Source organism: Python bivittatus, unplaced genomic scaffold (assembly GCF_059951505.1).
Source record: "Python bivittatus isolate LINGU-HERP-01145 unplaced genomic scaffold, Pbiv_v1 ctg000020_np1212, whole genome shotgun sequence".
NCBI classification, from domain to species: Eukaryota; Metazoa; Chordata; class Lepidosauria; order Squamata; family Pythonidae; genus Python; species Python bivittatus.
The window spans coordinates 30866079-30879474 of record NW_028277030.1 but is presented as its reverse complement, the minus strand read 5'-3'; the positions used below and the strand labels follow the sequence as shown (position 1 = coordinate 30879474).

Genomic DNA, 13396 nt, shown 5'->3' with positions numbered 1-13396 from the left:
TAAGAGATTTCCCCTTCAAGTAAACAGACAAACTCAAGTGGGCACAGAAAATATGGAGGCATTAATTCAGAATTAATTTGTCTTGAAGACTTGTTAAATTTAATATATAAAAGTTCTGTAAACTGCCCAACTTTATTCTAACTCAACACCATTGATTTTGGTTTTACTCATCACTAAGAGGACAAGAGCAAATCCAGGCCCTGAAGCGTGTTGTAACCCCATGCCAGAACTACTGTGAACTCAACTATCCCTTTGGGTTTTTTTTGAAAGATTAGCTTCATAACTTCATAGCCAAAAGGGCTAGAAACCTGCTCTAGTTTTCTAAGAAAAAAAAAGTAGCAGCAGCTGAGATTTTTCAGGAAGCCCAATTTGCCAATTCCACATTCTCTGGCAGTAATTCCTTTGGCAAAAAGACAATCCAGTCAATTGAACAGCAGCAGCTTGTCTCCTTGGCAGTGAAAACGGCAGAGCCCAAACACTGTGAAAACTATGATAACAATAACACTTATATGCAAGCAAAAAGCAGCTTCTGAATATAAACTGCAAAATCAGGAGAAGGCTGCAGCCCTCTTCAAATTTATCAGGAAGATTCACTGAACGCTGGGAGACATACAGGCGAGAACACATACAGCTATGTGTGCCCAAAAGCATGTTAAAGCATGAAAACCCACCTTGCATTCACATGTAGTGCAGGGGTCTTTTTTCCAAGTGTCATTACTGGAGTAAGATTTGCCATTTTCGTCAGTGCATTCAGTTCTACTGAGCCGTGACTCAAGTTTCTTTATCTGAACAGGGGGAAACCTTGTTTATCCATCTATGCTAAAACAATTTCCATTTCCTTTTATGTGCAATGCAACAAAACCATTGAACACCCTTCAAAATTCTCATAATATATCACGTTCACTTTACTGAGAAGTTACCAAGACAGTAACATATAAATTCAAAGTTGCTTTGCACGACATTAAATAAGAGAGGGGAAGCATTCAGCAGCTAAACAGTCACAGGCTCCCTTTGCAATTTCATGCTTTCATAACATTGAAGAATCATAGTCCTATCCCTACTTTTTCTTTTTTGCTTGGGCGAGCGCCGTCTACATTCAGTACATGGAGCCAGAATCAGAATAAAAAACCTGTAACTTTGTAATGCAATTTTGTGCCTTAAAATATCCCCCTCCATCTGTTTCTTGCCTGGGGAAAAATGTACTTAAGGATTTAAACCTGCCCCATCACTCCATCCTTAAAAAGGAGAGATAACAGACCCAAACCAGGCTAATTTAGGAAGAGTTTCTACTTCTCCTTTAATTAAACAAAGAGTTAGACAAGGACTAGAAGACTGTGATGGTGACACACAGTGGTAACCCAGTCATGGATATCTTTCATCAAATAAGAATTATTGGCAGATTCACTTCTGCATCTCATACATCAATCTTGATCCTAAGTGAAAGTAGGATGCAAAACAGCAACACATGAGGAAGAAGAGGAAAGCCTTGGATTTTTTTTTCTTCTCCTTTTTTAGTCCAACCTCCACCTCAAATCCTAATCCAGGATACTATTTCGCCTCAGTGTATGTCAAAATAATACCTTGCTTAAGATACTGTCAACATTAAGCAATTGTATATTACACAAATGCATTTTCTTAAAGCATGCAAAATATGATTGGAATTCCTCCATGAAGAGATCATGGATATGACAGACAGAAAATCTACTGATTTTCCTCAATTCTGTAGTCCCTGCCACCACCTTTCAGGATCCCCAGTGAATCCACCAACTGCCCAAAGCAGGTTTTTGGTGGTGTGGGGAATAAATGAAAATTGTCACCCTCCTACTCTGGCAGGTATCAGAAGTATGCCTTCAACTCTTACACTGACTGCAAAAACATCTTCAGTGTTTAATATTATTTGAAGAATCTTTCACACTCACCTGTTTTCTGAGGTCTGTAATTGTTTTTTGCATATCTCCAACAAATTCTTTGAAATCATTCATTATGGGGGCTTTCTTGTGCTCATCAAAGGATGAAATGGTGCTGTTAAAGAATGCATTCCCTCTTGTAAAACTGTAACAAGAAGAAAAATAAGTTACGTATTGTACTGAAGAGGCATCTTTCTTTGTTTTTTAAATCTGGTTGACTAGTTTGTTATCACACGGGCTATTGTTAATGAGTTATCACTAGCACATGGAGATGACCTGATGACCTAATTTGCTACATGGGAAATTTGAAGAGAAGCATAGTTTAAATCACTGCATCCAGAAAGAGTACTAGAAAACCAGTAAGTTGTACCTGTTAATGAAATAATTGAGGACGGTTTCCATGTACCACAAGAATAATTTACCTGTAGTTTATGTGTTACTTGCAAGAGAAAGGGTTTTTTTTAACATACTGGCAGGCAAAACAGTATGCAGTCTGATTCTGGCTCCATATACTGAATGGAGAATGTAGAAGGTGCTCACCCAAGAAAAAAGGAAAAAACAAAAAGTAGAGATACGACTATGACTCTTCAATGTTATGAAAGCACATAGACATATGAATTCTAGAAAATATGTTGCCAGCAATAAATCTCACAGTGTTTCCTCCTGAATACTAGTATTTCTTTTACTTTTATCTCCTACATTTACTTCTTACTCTTCTTCTAAGCTTTACATGATGTTGCTTGCCCCCAAAGGGAATAATGTGAAGGGCGTATGTATGTATATATGTTAGTCTGGGTTATTTGCAGTTAACCAATGTAAGAAGTTAGTAATAAACATAATCAATGAAACTAACTCGTAGTTACTTGTTGCTCTATATGATAATTTTGGTTTCAGCGTGTCTTATTTTTTTCTACGTGAACTACATTTCATTCAGATTCCACATCAGTCTATAATTTTAAACTCTACACAAAAATATCTACATATTTCTTCTCCCAATTATTCATGCTTCTATGCAGTTTTTTCTGATATAATCATTATTGTAGGCAATTTCCTAATAAATTCATTTCTGGCAAGGCATTTTTTCTAATATATTGTATATAGATTCTCTGTGGGTTTTTTTTTTTAAACTTATGTATGTACTTTTGTGAGCACTTTTTGAGTACAGCCATCATTAAAATAAGGTAGTTTAGAGGACCTCACGTAGATACTGCTGTGTTACTAGACAATTTTGGTGGGTGTTGTGAGACTTTTTTTGTGTTCAATCATAGAGTTTGCTTAAAGAGGCTGATGAAACTGTTGTTTATCTGTTAAGAATATATTCTGAGAAGTCTCTGATCAATCCTAGTTCTATTTAAGGGGATGCTAGCATTCTCAGGGACTTGGCAGTCCCATTAAGCATCAACATTTTAACCAAATGAGTGCCAGAAACAAGGAGGGTTAGAGTAGCAGAGGAAAATACAAAAAGCAAATAGTATTTATTTTCAGGCACTGCAATAGGGAAAACATTATCCTGATTGCTGAGAGGAACATAAATCCATTCACCTTTTAGCTATGGTGTATTAATTTATATATTTTGTGAGTAGTATGTAAATGGCATGATACTGCCTATTTACCCCCACAGCTGGAACGGTTACCCATCTCTGGTGTAAACTAAACTGGAATCTTGAAAATTTGTTGTAATATTGTACCCAACTAAGGACTGTTTTTAATCTATTTATTTTTTTACTTATGAAACAAGATGATCTCTTACTTGGCAAGGTATTGGCATTTCCCCAATATTCACATGAAGAAGAAAAAAAATCAAGTTGATTGAAATAAAAATAAAAGCTGATTAAAAAGATCTGATTAAAAAATACCTGCTGAGATGCTTTGGGCTCTGTGCTTCAGGCAACTAAAGCTTAAGTAGTACAATAAATGTTAAAAGTAACAGGTTAACATAACTGTAATATGTACCTTGATGCTCTTGGTATTTTCAGGTGCTTTGAAGGCTTATCTTCCTGAAAACTATAATCAAGAGAGCGCCTTCCTCGGAAGTGGTAAGAAAATGCATTGAATTGTCCTCTAGTTCTGCAGTCTGAAATTAAATAGAAGATCCCAAGTTTTGTAAGACTTTAGCTTTTTAAAAATATGGACAAATAATGTTTCCTCCAGAATAGAAACTATTGCATTGGAAAATTGAAATATACTCTTTCCATTTTCTTCAGTGAAACCTCAGGCATCTTTGAGAAGAATAATCTACCATGTTAACAGATGTAATCACCTAGCCTAGATAATATATATTACATTTTCTTTTATAGCTTTGCAAACCAGACTACTTGCTCTTCACTGCTGTTTATGACCTAGCCAGAGGAAATTAATTGGGATGGGTTCAGAGTATGGCAAATGCATTATTGCACGAGGAACAGGTGCTAAACATCTTGTAGAAGACAGTGGTGTATGATTCTGTAGGGAATCTTTTCTGGATCCCTTGGATATTAACAACCATAATTTAGCTGCTAATGTCCCTTTCTGGTTAGGATGCTCAGGAAGATACTGGAAGAAATGGATAATCTGGACACTTTCTGCTATGGGCTCAGGCATGGTTATGGAACTGAATCGTCTTTGGTTGCCCTTTAGGACCAATGAAGTTTATAGGAAGAGAGAAATGGCAATTGGAACCTCCTGTTAAATGGCTTTTGATACTGCTGCCCTTTCTGCAGCAGCTTTGTAGGTTGAAGGCACTGTATTATAATGGCTCAACTCTTACCAATGGGACTGTGTTCAAAAGATAGGACTGGATGACACTTTCTTCAACCTATTGCAATTAAGGTTCCACAGGACACTGTTCTGTCCCCAGTGCTGTTTAACATCGGCATGACACTGCTGGGGTGGTCCACACAAAATTTGGGATAAATTCATCAATTTACTGATGGGGCAAAGACACAGAGTTGGGTATCATCTGAGTCACAAGAAGCTGGGAAATCAATGGACCAGCACCAGGATATGATGGTGGGCTGCATGAAGGTCAAGGAGCTCATGAAGTGTGGAGTCCTTGTGGTTCTCTGAGCTCGGTTGTTTTCTTGCAAACGTTTCGTTACCCGGCTAGATAACATCTTCAGTGCACTGAAGATGTTACCTAGCTGGGTAACGAAACGTTTGCAAGAAAACAATCAAGCTCAGAGAACCCCAAGGACTCCACAGTTCAACCCTGAGCTACACACATTCTCTTCTATTAAGCTTATGAAAGTCAAGAAACCCAACAGGACAGTGGCACTGTATGCAGGCATGTCTAGAAATTATGGAGTCTGCTTGCTTTGGCAAGTGCTGCTGGAAAAGGTGTTGAGCAGCCTCAGATCACTTGCCAAAAGCTCGGTACACCCCAAGCTTTTTCAAGCTGGGCAAAACAGCATTCCTCTCCACCTTCTCTGCCATATCCTCGCTCAATTCAGAAGCTAAATTTAATCTTAATCTTAATACATTCTGTCACAGGTATTGTATTTTATGAAGGTATGGGCGGGGCAGAGTTGAAGGGGTAAATGAGTATATTCAATAATGTTAAAACACCTGAAAACAGGATTTCACAGCCACATATCGGGGATACTGAGAGGTTTTCAATACTAAATTTCCTAGTTGAGGGTGAAAGGGCATTTTGAGAGGAAATCTGGTATCTCTTGCTAACGGGAGTTTTGTTCATCAAAATGCTTTGCTGACAGCACTGTTCTGAATAGATGTCTGAATAGACATCAAGGATGTCTAACTAGGTAGATCTGTGATTTGAAAATAGAGACTTGGAGCTTTCGGCAGCATATTTATGGAAAGCTGAAGACGGAGAGTACATGTCAGAGGTCATGGACGAAAATAAGACAAAGCTGGAATAGTAAGCAACTACAAAATAAATTTGCTTACCATATTCTGGTTTTGTTATTATGCAGAAGAAAAGCTGCTGTGTGTGTTTGTGTGTGTGTTGTTATTGTCATGCTGGCAATTGCTTAAATGTTCCAGAAGACAAAATATTTCAAAAACAATCATACTCTAATATTGAACCTGGAAAAATATTTAAGAGTAAGGAAAACAGGAAAAATAATAAAAACAGATATAGTCTACCTTACAAGGCCCAGCATAGATACTGAATAAACTGTGGAATTTGAATTATTTATTTATTTATTTATTCGGCTTGTATGCCGCCCATCTCCCCCACGGGTGACTCTGGGCGGCTCACAATAAAAACGAAGAAATACAATTCTCTCCAAGATGGCTAAAAACTATAAATAATTTAAAAACATATTAAAATACCGTAAAAAACCTCCTCTAATTTTGGCCCTATAAAAATCTGTAAGATGCTGGAGGGGGGGGCAACCCATCATCCCACCAGCCATCTCCACAGGTGCGAGCCCCCCTCTGGCCCCCAGGCCTTCTGGCAAAGCCAGGATTTAATACCTTTCCTGAAGGTCATGAGGGAGGGGGCACACCGGACCTCAGGAGGCAGGATGTTCCATAGGGCGGGCGTTACAGCAGAAAAGGCTCTCTGCCTAGACCCCACCAATCGAAATTCCCTGACCGGTGGGGTCTGCAACCTGCCCCTTCTGCTGGACCGAGTGGGACGGGCTGAAGTGACTAGGGCGAGGCGGTTCCTCAGATAACCTGGTCCCGTGCCATGAAGGGCTTAAAGGTGATAACCAACACCTTGAATTGGACCCGGAAACAAACTGGTAACCAATGCAGCTCGCGCAACAGCGGTGTTATATGTGCCCTCCTAGGGGCATTAAGAACTGTCTGCGCCGCCGCATTCTGCACCAGCTGTAGCTTCCGGATACTTTTCAAGGGTAGCCCCATGTAAAGCGCATTACATTAGTCCAACGCAGAGGTGACCAGGGCATGAGTGACCGTGCGGAGGTCCCCCTGATCCAGGAAGGGGCGCAACTGCCGCACGACACAAAGTCGTGCAAAGGCCCTCCTGGCCACGACTGCCACCTGCTCTTCAAACAGGAGTCGTGAGTCCAGGAGAACCCCCAAATTATGCACCGGGTCTGTCTGGGGTAGTGCAACCCCGTCAAGAACCAAAGATGACAAAGTCCTAGATCTTGAAGCTCCCCGTATCCACAGCCACTCCGTCTTACCAGGGTTCAGCTGAAGCCTGTTGTCTCCCATCCAGGCCCCCACAGCCTCCAGGCACCGCGAAAGGGTAGTCACAGCATCTCTTAAGGCACCAGGGATGGAGATGTATAGTTGGGTATCATCAGCATACTGATGATACCTCACTCCATGGCGCCGGATGATCTCACCCAGCAGCTTCATGTAGATATTAAATAGGAGCGGTGAAAGCACTGACCCCTGTGGCACCCCACACAGTAGGGGCCGGGGGCTGGACTTCTCGCTCCCTATCAACACCGATTGAGTTCGGCCTTGGAGAAAGGAGCTGAACCAGCACAGCATTGTGCCACCCAACCCCAACTCCTGCAGCCGACCCAAAAGGATACCATGGTCGATGGTATCGAAAGCCGCTGAGAGGTCAAGAAGAGCAAGGATGGATGCACTACCCCCATCCCACTCTCGCCAGAGATCATCTAAAAGTGCGACCAATGCTATTTCTGTCCCATAACCAGGCCTGAATCCTGACTGATAGGGGTCCAGATAATCCGTTTCCTCCAGGATCCTCTGAAGCTGCCGTGCGACCACCTTTTCTACCACCTTCCCTAAAAAGGGGAGATGGGAGACTGGATGAAAATTGTCCAGGAGGGTGGGGTCTAGCGACGGTTTCTTGAGGAGAGGGCGGACCAAAGCCTCTTTGAAAGGCTTCGGGAACACCCCCTCCTGCAAGGATGAATTAACCACCGCCAGGACCCACCCTAGGGTCACCTCCTTGGTGGATCTAACCAACCAGGAGGGACACGGATCTAAATCACAGGTGGTCGCGCTGACAGCCCCGAGGACCCTGTCCACTTCCTCAGGGACAACAGGATCAAATCGCTCCCAGATAACTGGGCAAGAACGCTCCCCGGTCAACTCTTCTGGACCTACTCCACGCTTGGCTTCCAACTGAGAACGGATCTGAGCAATTTTATCCATCAGGTGTTCAGCAAATTCCTCTGCACGACCCTGCAAGTAGTCCCCCGCCCCCCCTTTTCCCAGGAGGGCCCGGGTGACCCTAAACAGGGCTGCAGGGCGACACTCTGAGGATGCAATAAGAGCGGAGAAATATTGACGTTTCACCGCCCTTACCGCCACTAGGTAGGCCTTAATAGCCGCTCTAACCTGTGTTCGGTCTGATTCGTCCCGGGTTTTCCGCCAGCGGCGCTCTAGCCATCTCTTAGCCCTTTTCAGCTCCCTCAACTCCTCCGTGAACCACGGGGAGCGCCGGGAGTGATGGGCCAAGAGAGGACGCACAGGCGCGATCCTGTCCAAGGCCCCAGCCACCTCCTTATTCCAGGCTGCGGCCAGAGCCTCCGCTGGGCCGTGCAGCAAGGCCTCAGGAACACCCCCCAGCTCCCTTTGGAACCCATCCGGGTCCATCAGTCGCCGGGGGCGGACCGTTCGAATAGGTCCCACCTCCCTGCGGAGGGGGGCAGCATAGGAGAATCCTGCCGCCACCAGGGAGTGATCTGACCATGACAAGGGGGATAATGTAAAATCCCCCACCAGATCACGCTGCCACTGCTCCAACAAGAAAACCATATCTGGAGTGTGACCACTGTCCCGAGTCGGGCCACTGATGACCTGGGATAGGCCCATGGCTGCCATGGTAGCCATGAACTCCCGAGCCGCCTCTGAGGCCAACCCCAGGGATGGCAGATTAAAGTCCCCCAAGACCATAAGTCTGGGGAACTCCACTGCCAACCCCGAGATGGCCTCCAGCAGTTCAGGCAGGGAGGCTGCTATGCAGCAGGGAGGCTGGTACACCAGCAGCACTCCCAACTGATCCCGTGTGCCCAACCTCAGGAACAGGGTCTCACATCCAGCAACTTGTGGAGCAGGGCCCCTGAAGGCCAATAGCGATTCCCTGATGACTACTGCACTCCCCCTCCCCTGCCCTGGGGTCTCGGCTGGTGCCACACCCTAAACCCGGCTGGACACAATCCCGAGAGGGCTACTCCCCCCTCTGGTGCCAGCCAGGTCTCGGTGATACACGCCAGGTCAGCCTGCTCCTCCCCAATAAGGTCGTAAATAAGGGGGGCCTTATTATTGACTGACCTGGCGTTCAGCAGCAACAGACTAAAGCTCGGGCCTCTGTAGGCCTGCTGACCAGGGTCTGGGCTTGAGCTCTGAGGGCCGGAACACACCACTGGTATAACGCATCGGGGGCGTCTTCCCCTGAAACGGCCTGCCCTCTGGCTCCCGCCATACCACCCAATTATACCAAACTAGAACATGCTTGTTCACAGAAATTTATACTGCAGTATACTTTCATACAAACATAATCTGGAATGATGGCTAGCAATTTTCGTCAGATCGGTATTAGACAGTAACAGCTGTAGATACACACACACACACTCAAACCAAGTGTTGGTCATTACACAACAGCTGGCTGTACATTGGCCTGTATGTGCTTCATCTCCTAATGGTGAATGGTTTTTACTGATTGCTAAAGAACTAACCAAAGCCATCAGAGACAAAAGCTAATTAGCAAATTTAAAACTGGGAGCACTCTAAACTTTCCCAATTTGAGGAGTCTGGCTGCTTTTTATACTGAGTTCACACCCCTTCCAATTCAGACCTGGTTTGAAAGGGGGGGGGGTGTCTTTGTGCTATTGTTCTCCATTTCCCTTATCCTTTTTTACCAAGGAAAATCAAAACATACTTCCCCCAATTATGGGGAGCGCTTAGTAGAGATGAAGTAAGCAATAACACTGGCCAATCCTTTCTAAGAAATGGGGCTCCTGAGAAACATTGAGGAGTAATTGTTGTGGAAACCCATGGAATTTGAAGTTCCTTCTACCTCATAAAATGGAGAGGCAGAAAATAGGACAATTTCTGTGCGTATTAACTATCATTTTTGGATCAAGAACATCATTTGTCTTGTCAATAAGCAGCCATAGTATACTCTCCTTTCCCCAGTGAATGCTCCTCACTGGTTGCTGGTTGCTGTCTAATTTCTTAAAGATAAGGGCTTTTAAAGTTTTCATTTGAAAAGATGGCTGAATACAAACTCCTGCCTGATTACCTGAGCTATGTATTACTAGGTTTGGCTGATATAATCTGACATGGCCTAGACCTTTCTAGCTCAGTGATGCAAGCTTGCTGAAGCTCGAAGAGCAAGACAATGGGAACTAACATACTGTCTCAAATTAAAATGGTGTTGGTTTTCAAAATATGGGCAGCTCATGCACAACGCCTAGGAAACATCTACATCACACAATGAGTGGTTTACAAAGGAATTCCAATGCATCATCCAGGAAGTCTCCAAGGGACCCTCAATGGGGTAAGCAGAGATCTGAAATGAGGTCTCCTTCATCTAAGACAGGAACATTTAATTAGATCTGTGCACAGAGAATAGAAGCCTGACAGTTAATGGAAAAACAATTTTATAACTAATTTTACTCAACACGCCTACTCAGGATTTTAAAGTATGTCATTGTGTTGTTTTATTTGAAAACCATAAGCCTTGCTTTTCCAAAGTAGGAAAAAGCGGGAATGGGGGAATACATATAAATATACCTTCACAGCAATCTTGCCACATCCTGAGATCCACTTTAGGAATTTCAGCACAGCTTCCATAACCATGTGGGAACTCAGCCACTCTAAAAACATCACGTTGCACTCTGGTTATGTTGTCACCATTGTCACAGAGAACTCTTGCAAGGGACGACTGTTTGATCTGAGTCAATTGAGCTGGAGTAAACACACCTGGGTTCTCATACCATAACCTGTAGTCTCACATGAAGTAAGAATAAATTCTTAGACAACGTTCAGTGTAACAGAAAAGGATTCAATACTAAGAAAAATAAGGAATACATTCATATTAACAAAATATTTAAAGTATTATTATATTTAATTTTAGTCATTACATTGACTTTTCTTTTTCTTTATGTGATTACTTTTCCTGACAGTTCTTGAATTTTTTTTTAGATTATTAAGAAACTCTTTCAAACACACCTCTAATTCTAGTTGATACTTACTCCTTGGCATTATCTGAATAAATCTGAACTCAACATGGATAACTAAAATGAGTTGCAAGGCCTCACTACTGCCTTCTGCAACAGATTATGTGGCAAATTTGTGGCCACATGGAAAAAAAATGGACAAAGACGTTAAAAGATAATTCACACATTTAATGTGTATTAACTATTTATTTCAGTTGGACACCTGATGATTCATGAGCAGTTAGAAACTATCTCCACTGAAAAGGGGCAATGTGATTATTCTATCTATGGTGTTTTATTAAGCATGACTTCTTTGCTTCTATAAGTCCTTGCCTGATGACACATGCTGCTGAACTCTAAATGAAAACTGAAACTCCAACATCAAAATGCTCTAGCTACCCAAAATTAATCTTCCCTGACGGAAAACAGATTGCCATGCTTGTATGTATGACCGTGTGCATATACATATATCAGAAGCATTTTACAGAAAAAAAGGAAAAGGGGAAGGTAGGCAAACAAGTTAAAGCACATCAAGAATACATCTACTGGAGACCTGCAGGACTGATTTCATTTTTATGGACCCAACTGGAGCCAGGCACAACCTAGTTATTGGGGAGAAGAACCAGGCAAAACTGGAGGCTCAGTGGCTAATGTCAATTACCCACTATACCCCATATTCTGAGATAAGAGAGTTTAAGATCTTTTCACTAGAATCTATTTTGCATTTCCTCCCAAGACTTTTTCCTCTCAGCACTCTTATCTTTTCCTGGAATGGTGGTGGAAAACCTTTTCGTTCTGCTTTTATTACAAAACTGACTTTTGCTGACTTACCACAGATCAGTTTAGTACATCCTGATCTATCTTCTGCCCGTCTCCGTCCAATTACACAAATGAGGACTCAACTTCTTTTTCATCTCTTCCTTTTCTTTTTCAGTTACTCTTCTTTTCAAGCAAGTATACTATAGTCCATCGCTAAGTATACTTCATCAACCCTCACAATCTGCTACACTATAATATCCATGTCTTCATTAGATTTATAGCTCACCTTTCCTCCATGAGCTCAAAACCACGTGTGCAGCACTTCCCACTCCAATCTTCTCCGCAGCAAGCACTGCGATGGTAGTCCTTGCTTACCAACTGCCTTGTGCAGCAACTGTTCAAAGTTACGATGGTGCTCAAAAAACAACTTTGAGACCAATCCTCGTATTTATGACTCTTGCAGTGTCCCTCAGTCACATGATCACCATTCACATGCTTCGCAGCTGGCATGCGACAAGCAGAGTGAACAGAGAAGGCTGAAGTAAAATTGTAAGTCGTGGTCACGTGATTTTTCGTTTAGTAACTGCAGCGCTTTGCTTAATGCCCAAAGGGAAAGTAAAGTTGTAAGCCCGTCACGGTCACATAACTTTCTGCTTAGCAACCGAGTTGCCAGTCCCAATTGTGACCACTAAGCGAGGACTACTTATATAAAAACTGTCCCAAAGTCAGCTAGTGAGCTTCCATGGCTGATCTACTGCTCTAGCCACTATGCCAAACCTATCTGATTGAGAGAGGAAGAAGATACACAGCTGCTATACTGTCCTTATTTAGGCAGTACAAATAAATCACAGAACTCACTGGGGAAGCAGCAGTGAGCTGATCCTTTGTAAGTCATGCTGTGAATCAGCAAAGCATCATTGTCCGGTATAACGATATGCAACAAGGAAGCCCTGACAAGAGCTGTACGTGCAAAAGCTTCCTTGCAACCCCAAATCCTGCACAGTTAGGATCTGCTCCACACAGCAGAGTGTATAGTTCTACACATTAGACCTTCTCTGCTGCAGACCTCTGCAGCATACTTGTGAACAATGGCTTTTCACTAATGATGGGGGAGTTACAGAAGTGAAGGACTGCTCATTGTTGTTGCATGTATGGTTCTATGTTGTATCTTCTGACTGGAACTCTTCAAACTATAAAATGGTTAGTTTTATACCAAACTTACCTGTCTCCATCTCGGAGACGTTTAAACTGTGTGCTCAAGAGACACATCAATGTAGGTCCCAACCTGCTTCCAGGAACTAGATCTTCTAGCATAAGAGCAGGAAATAAATCTATGTTCAGTGGTGAACCATATAATCTATACAAGAAAGATAAATGATTGTGGATGACCCAAAATATGAATTCAGCATTATACTGAATCTTAAAAACTACAACTAGAATCTCATATAGTTGAGGTACAAAGATACTATTCTGGATTTGTTATATTGTTTTGCTCAATTTTTACTTGACCTTTACTTGACCTTTACTCTGAATATGTGTTAATTTGAAACAGTGCTCACTAGATTTAGTTCTGAAATTTCTACTGAGTTCAAAACAAGCAGTCTGTTTTCTGCACATACTACAGAAAGACTAATGTTTGTATCTGAACAGAATGCTATTGTCTTCAAAGACAGA

General features: G+C 42.5%; 1 protein-coding gene and 1 long non-coding RNA gene across 4 annotated transcripts in view; one reads left to right on the top strand and one right to left on the bottom strand.

Annotated features, from left to right (window-relative positions):
- PXDN (peroxidasin) overlaps positions 1-13396 on the bottom strand; it is an 82225-nt gene that overhangs the window by 2315 nt on the left and 66514 nt on the right. For both annotated transcript variants that reach the window (XM_088136657.1, XM_088136664.1), the window contains 5 exons: positions 12945-13079; positions 10539-10747; positions 3861-3981; positions 1920-2052; positions 672-785 (listed from right to left, as the gene is read on the bottom strand). In XM_088136657.1, the coding sequence (XP_087992783.1) occupies positions 672-785; positions 1920-2052; positions 3861-3981; positions 10539-10747; positions 12945-13079 (712 nt within the window). The remainder of the gene's footprint in view (positions 1-671; positions 786-1919; positions 2053-3860; positions 3982-10538; positions 10748-12944; positions 13080-13396) is intronic.
- LOC148217024 (uncharacterized) overlaps positions 1-13396 on the top strand; it is a 39093-nt gene that overhangs the window by 23753 nt on the left and 1944 nt on the right. For both annotated transcript variants that reach the window (XR_015795458.1, XR_015795457.1), the window contains one exon: positions 3884-3943. This is a non-coding gene — a long non-coding RNA (uncharacterized LOC148217024). The remainder of the gene's footprint in view (positions 1-3883; positions 3944-13396) is intronic.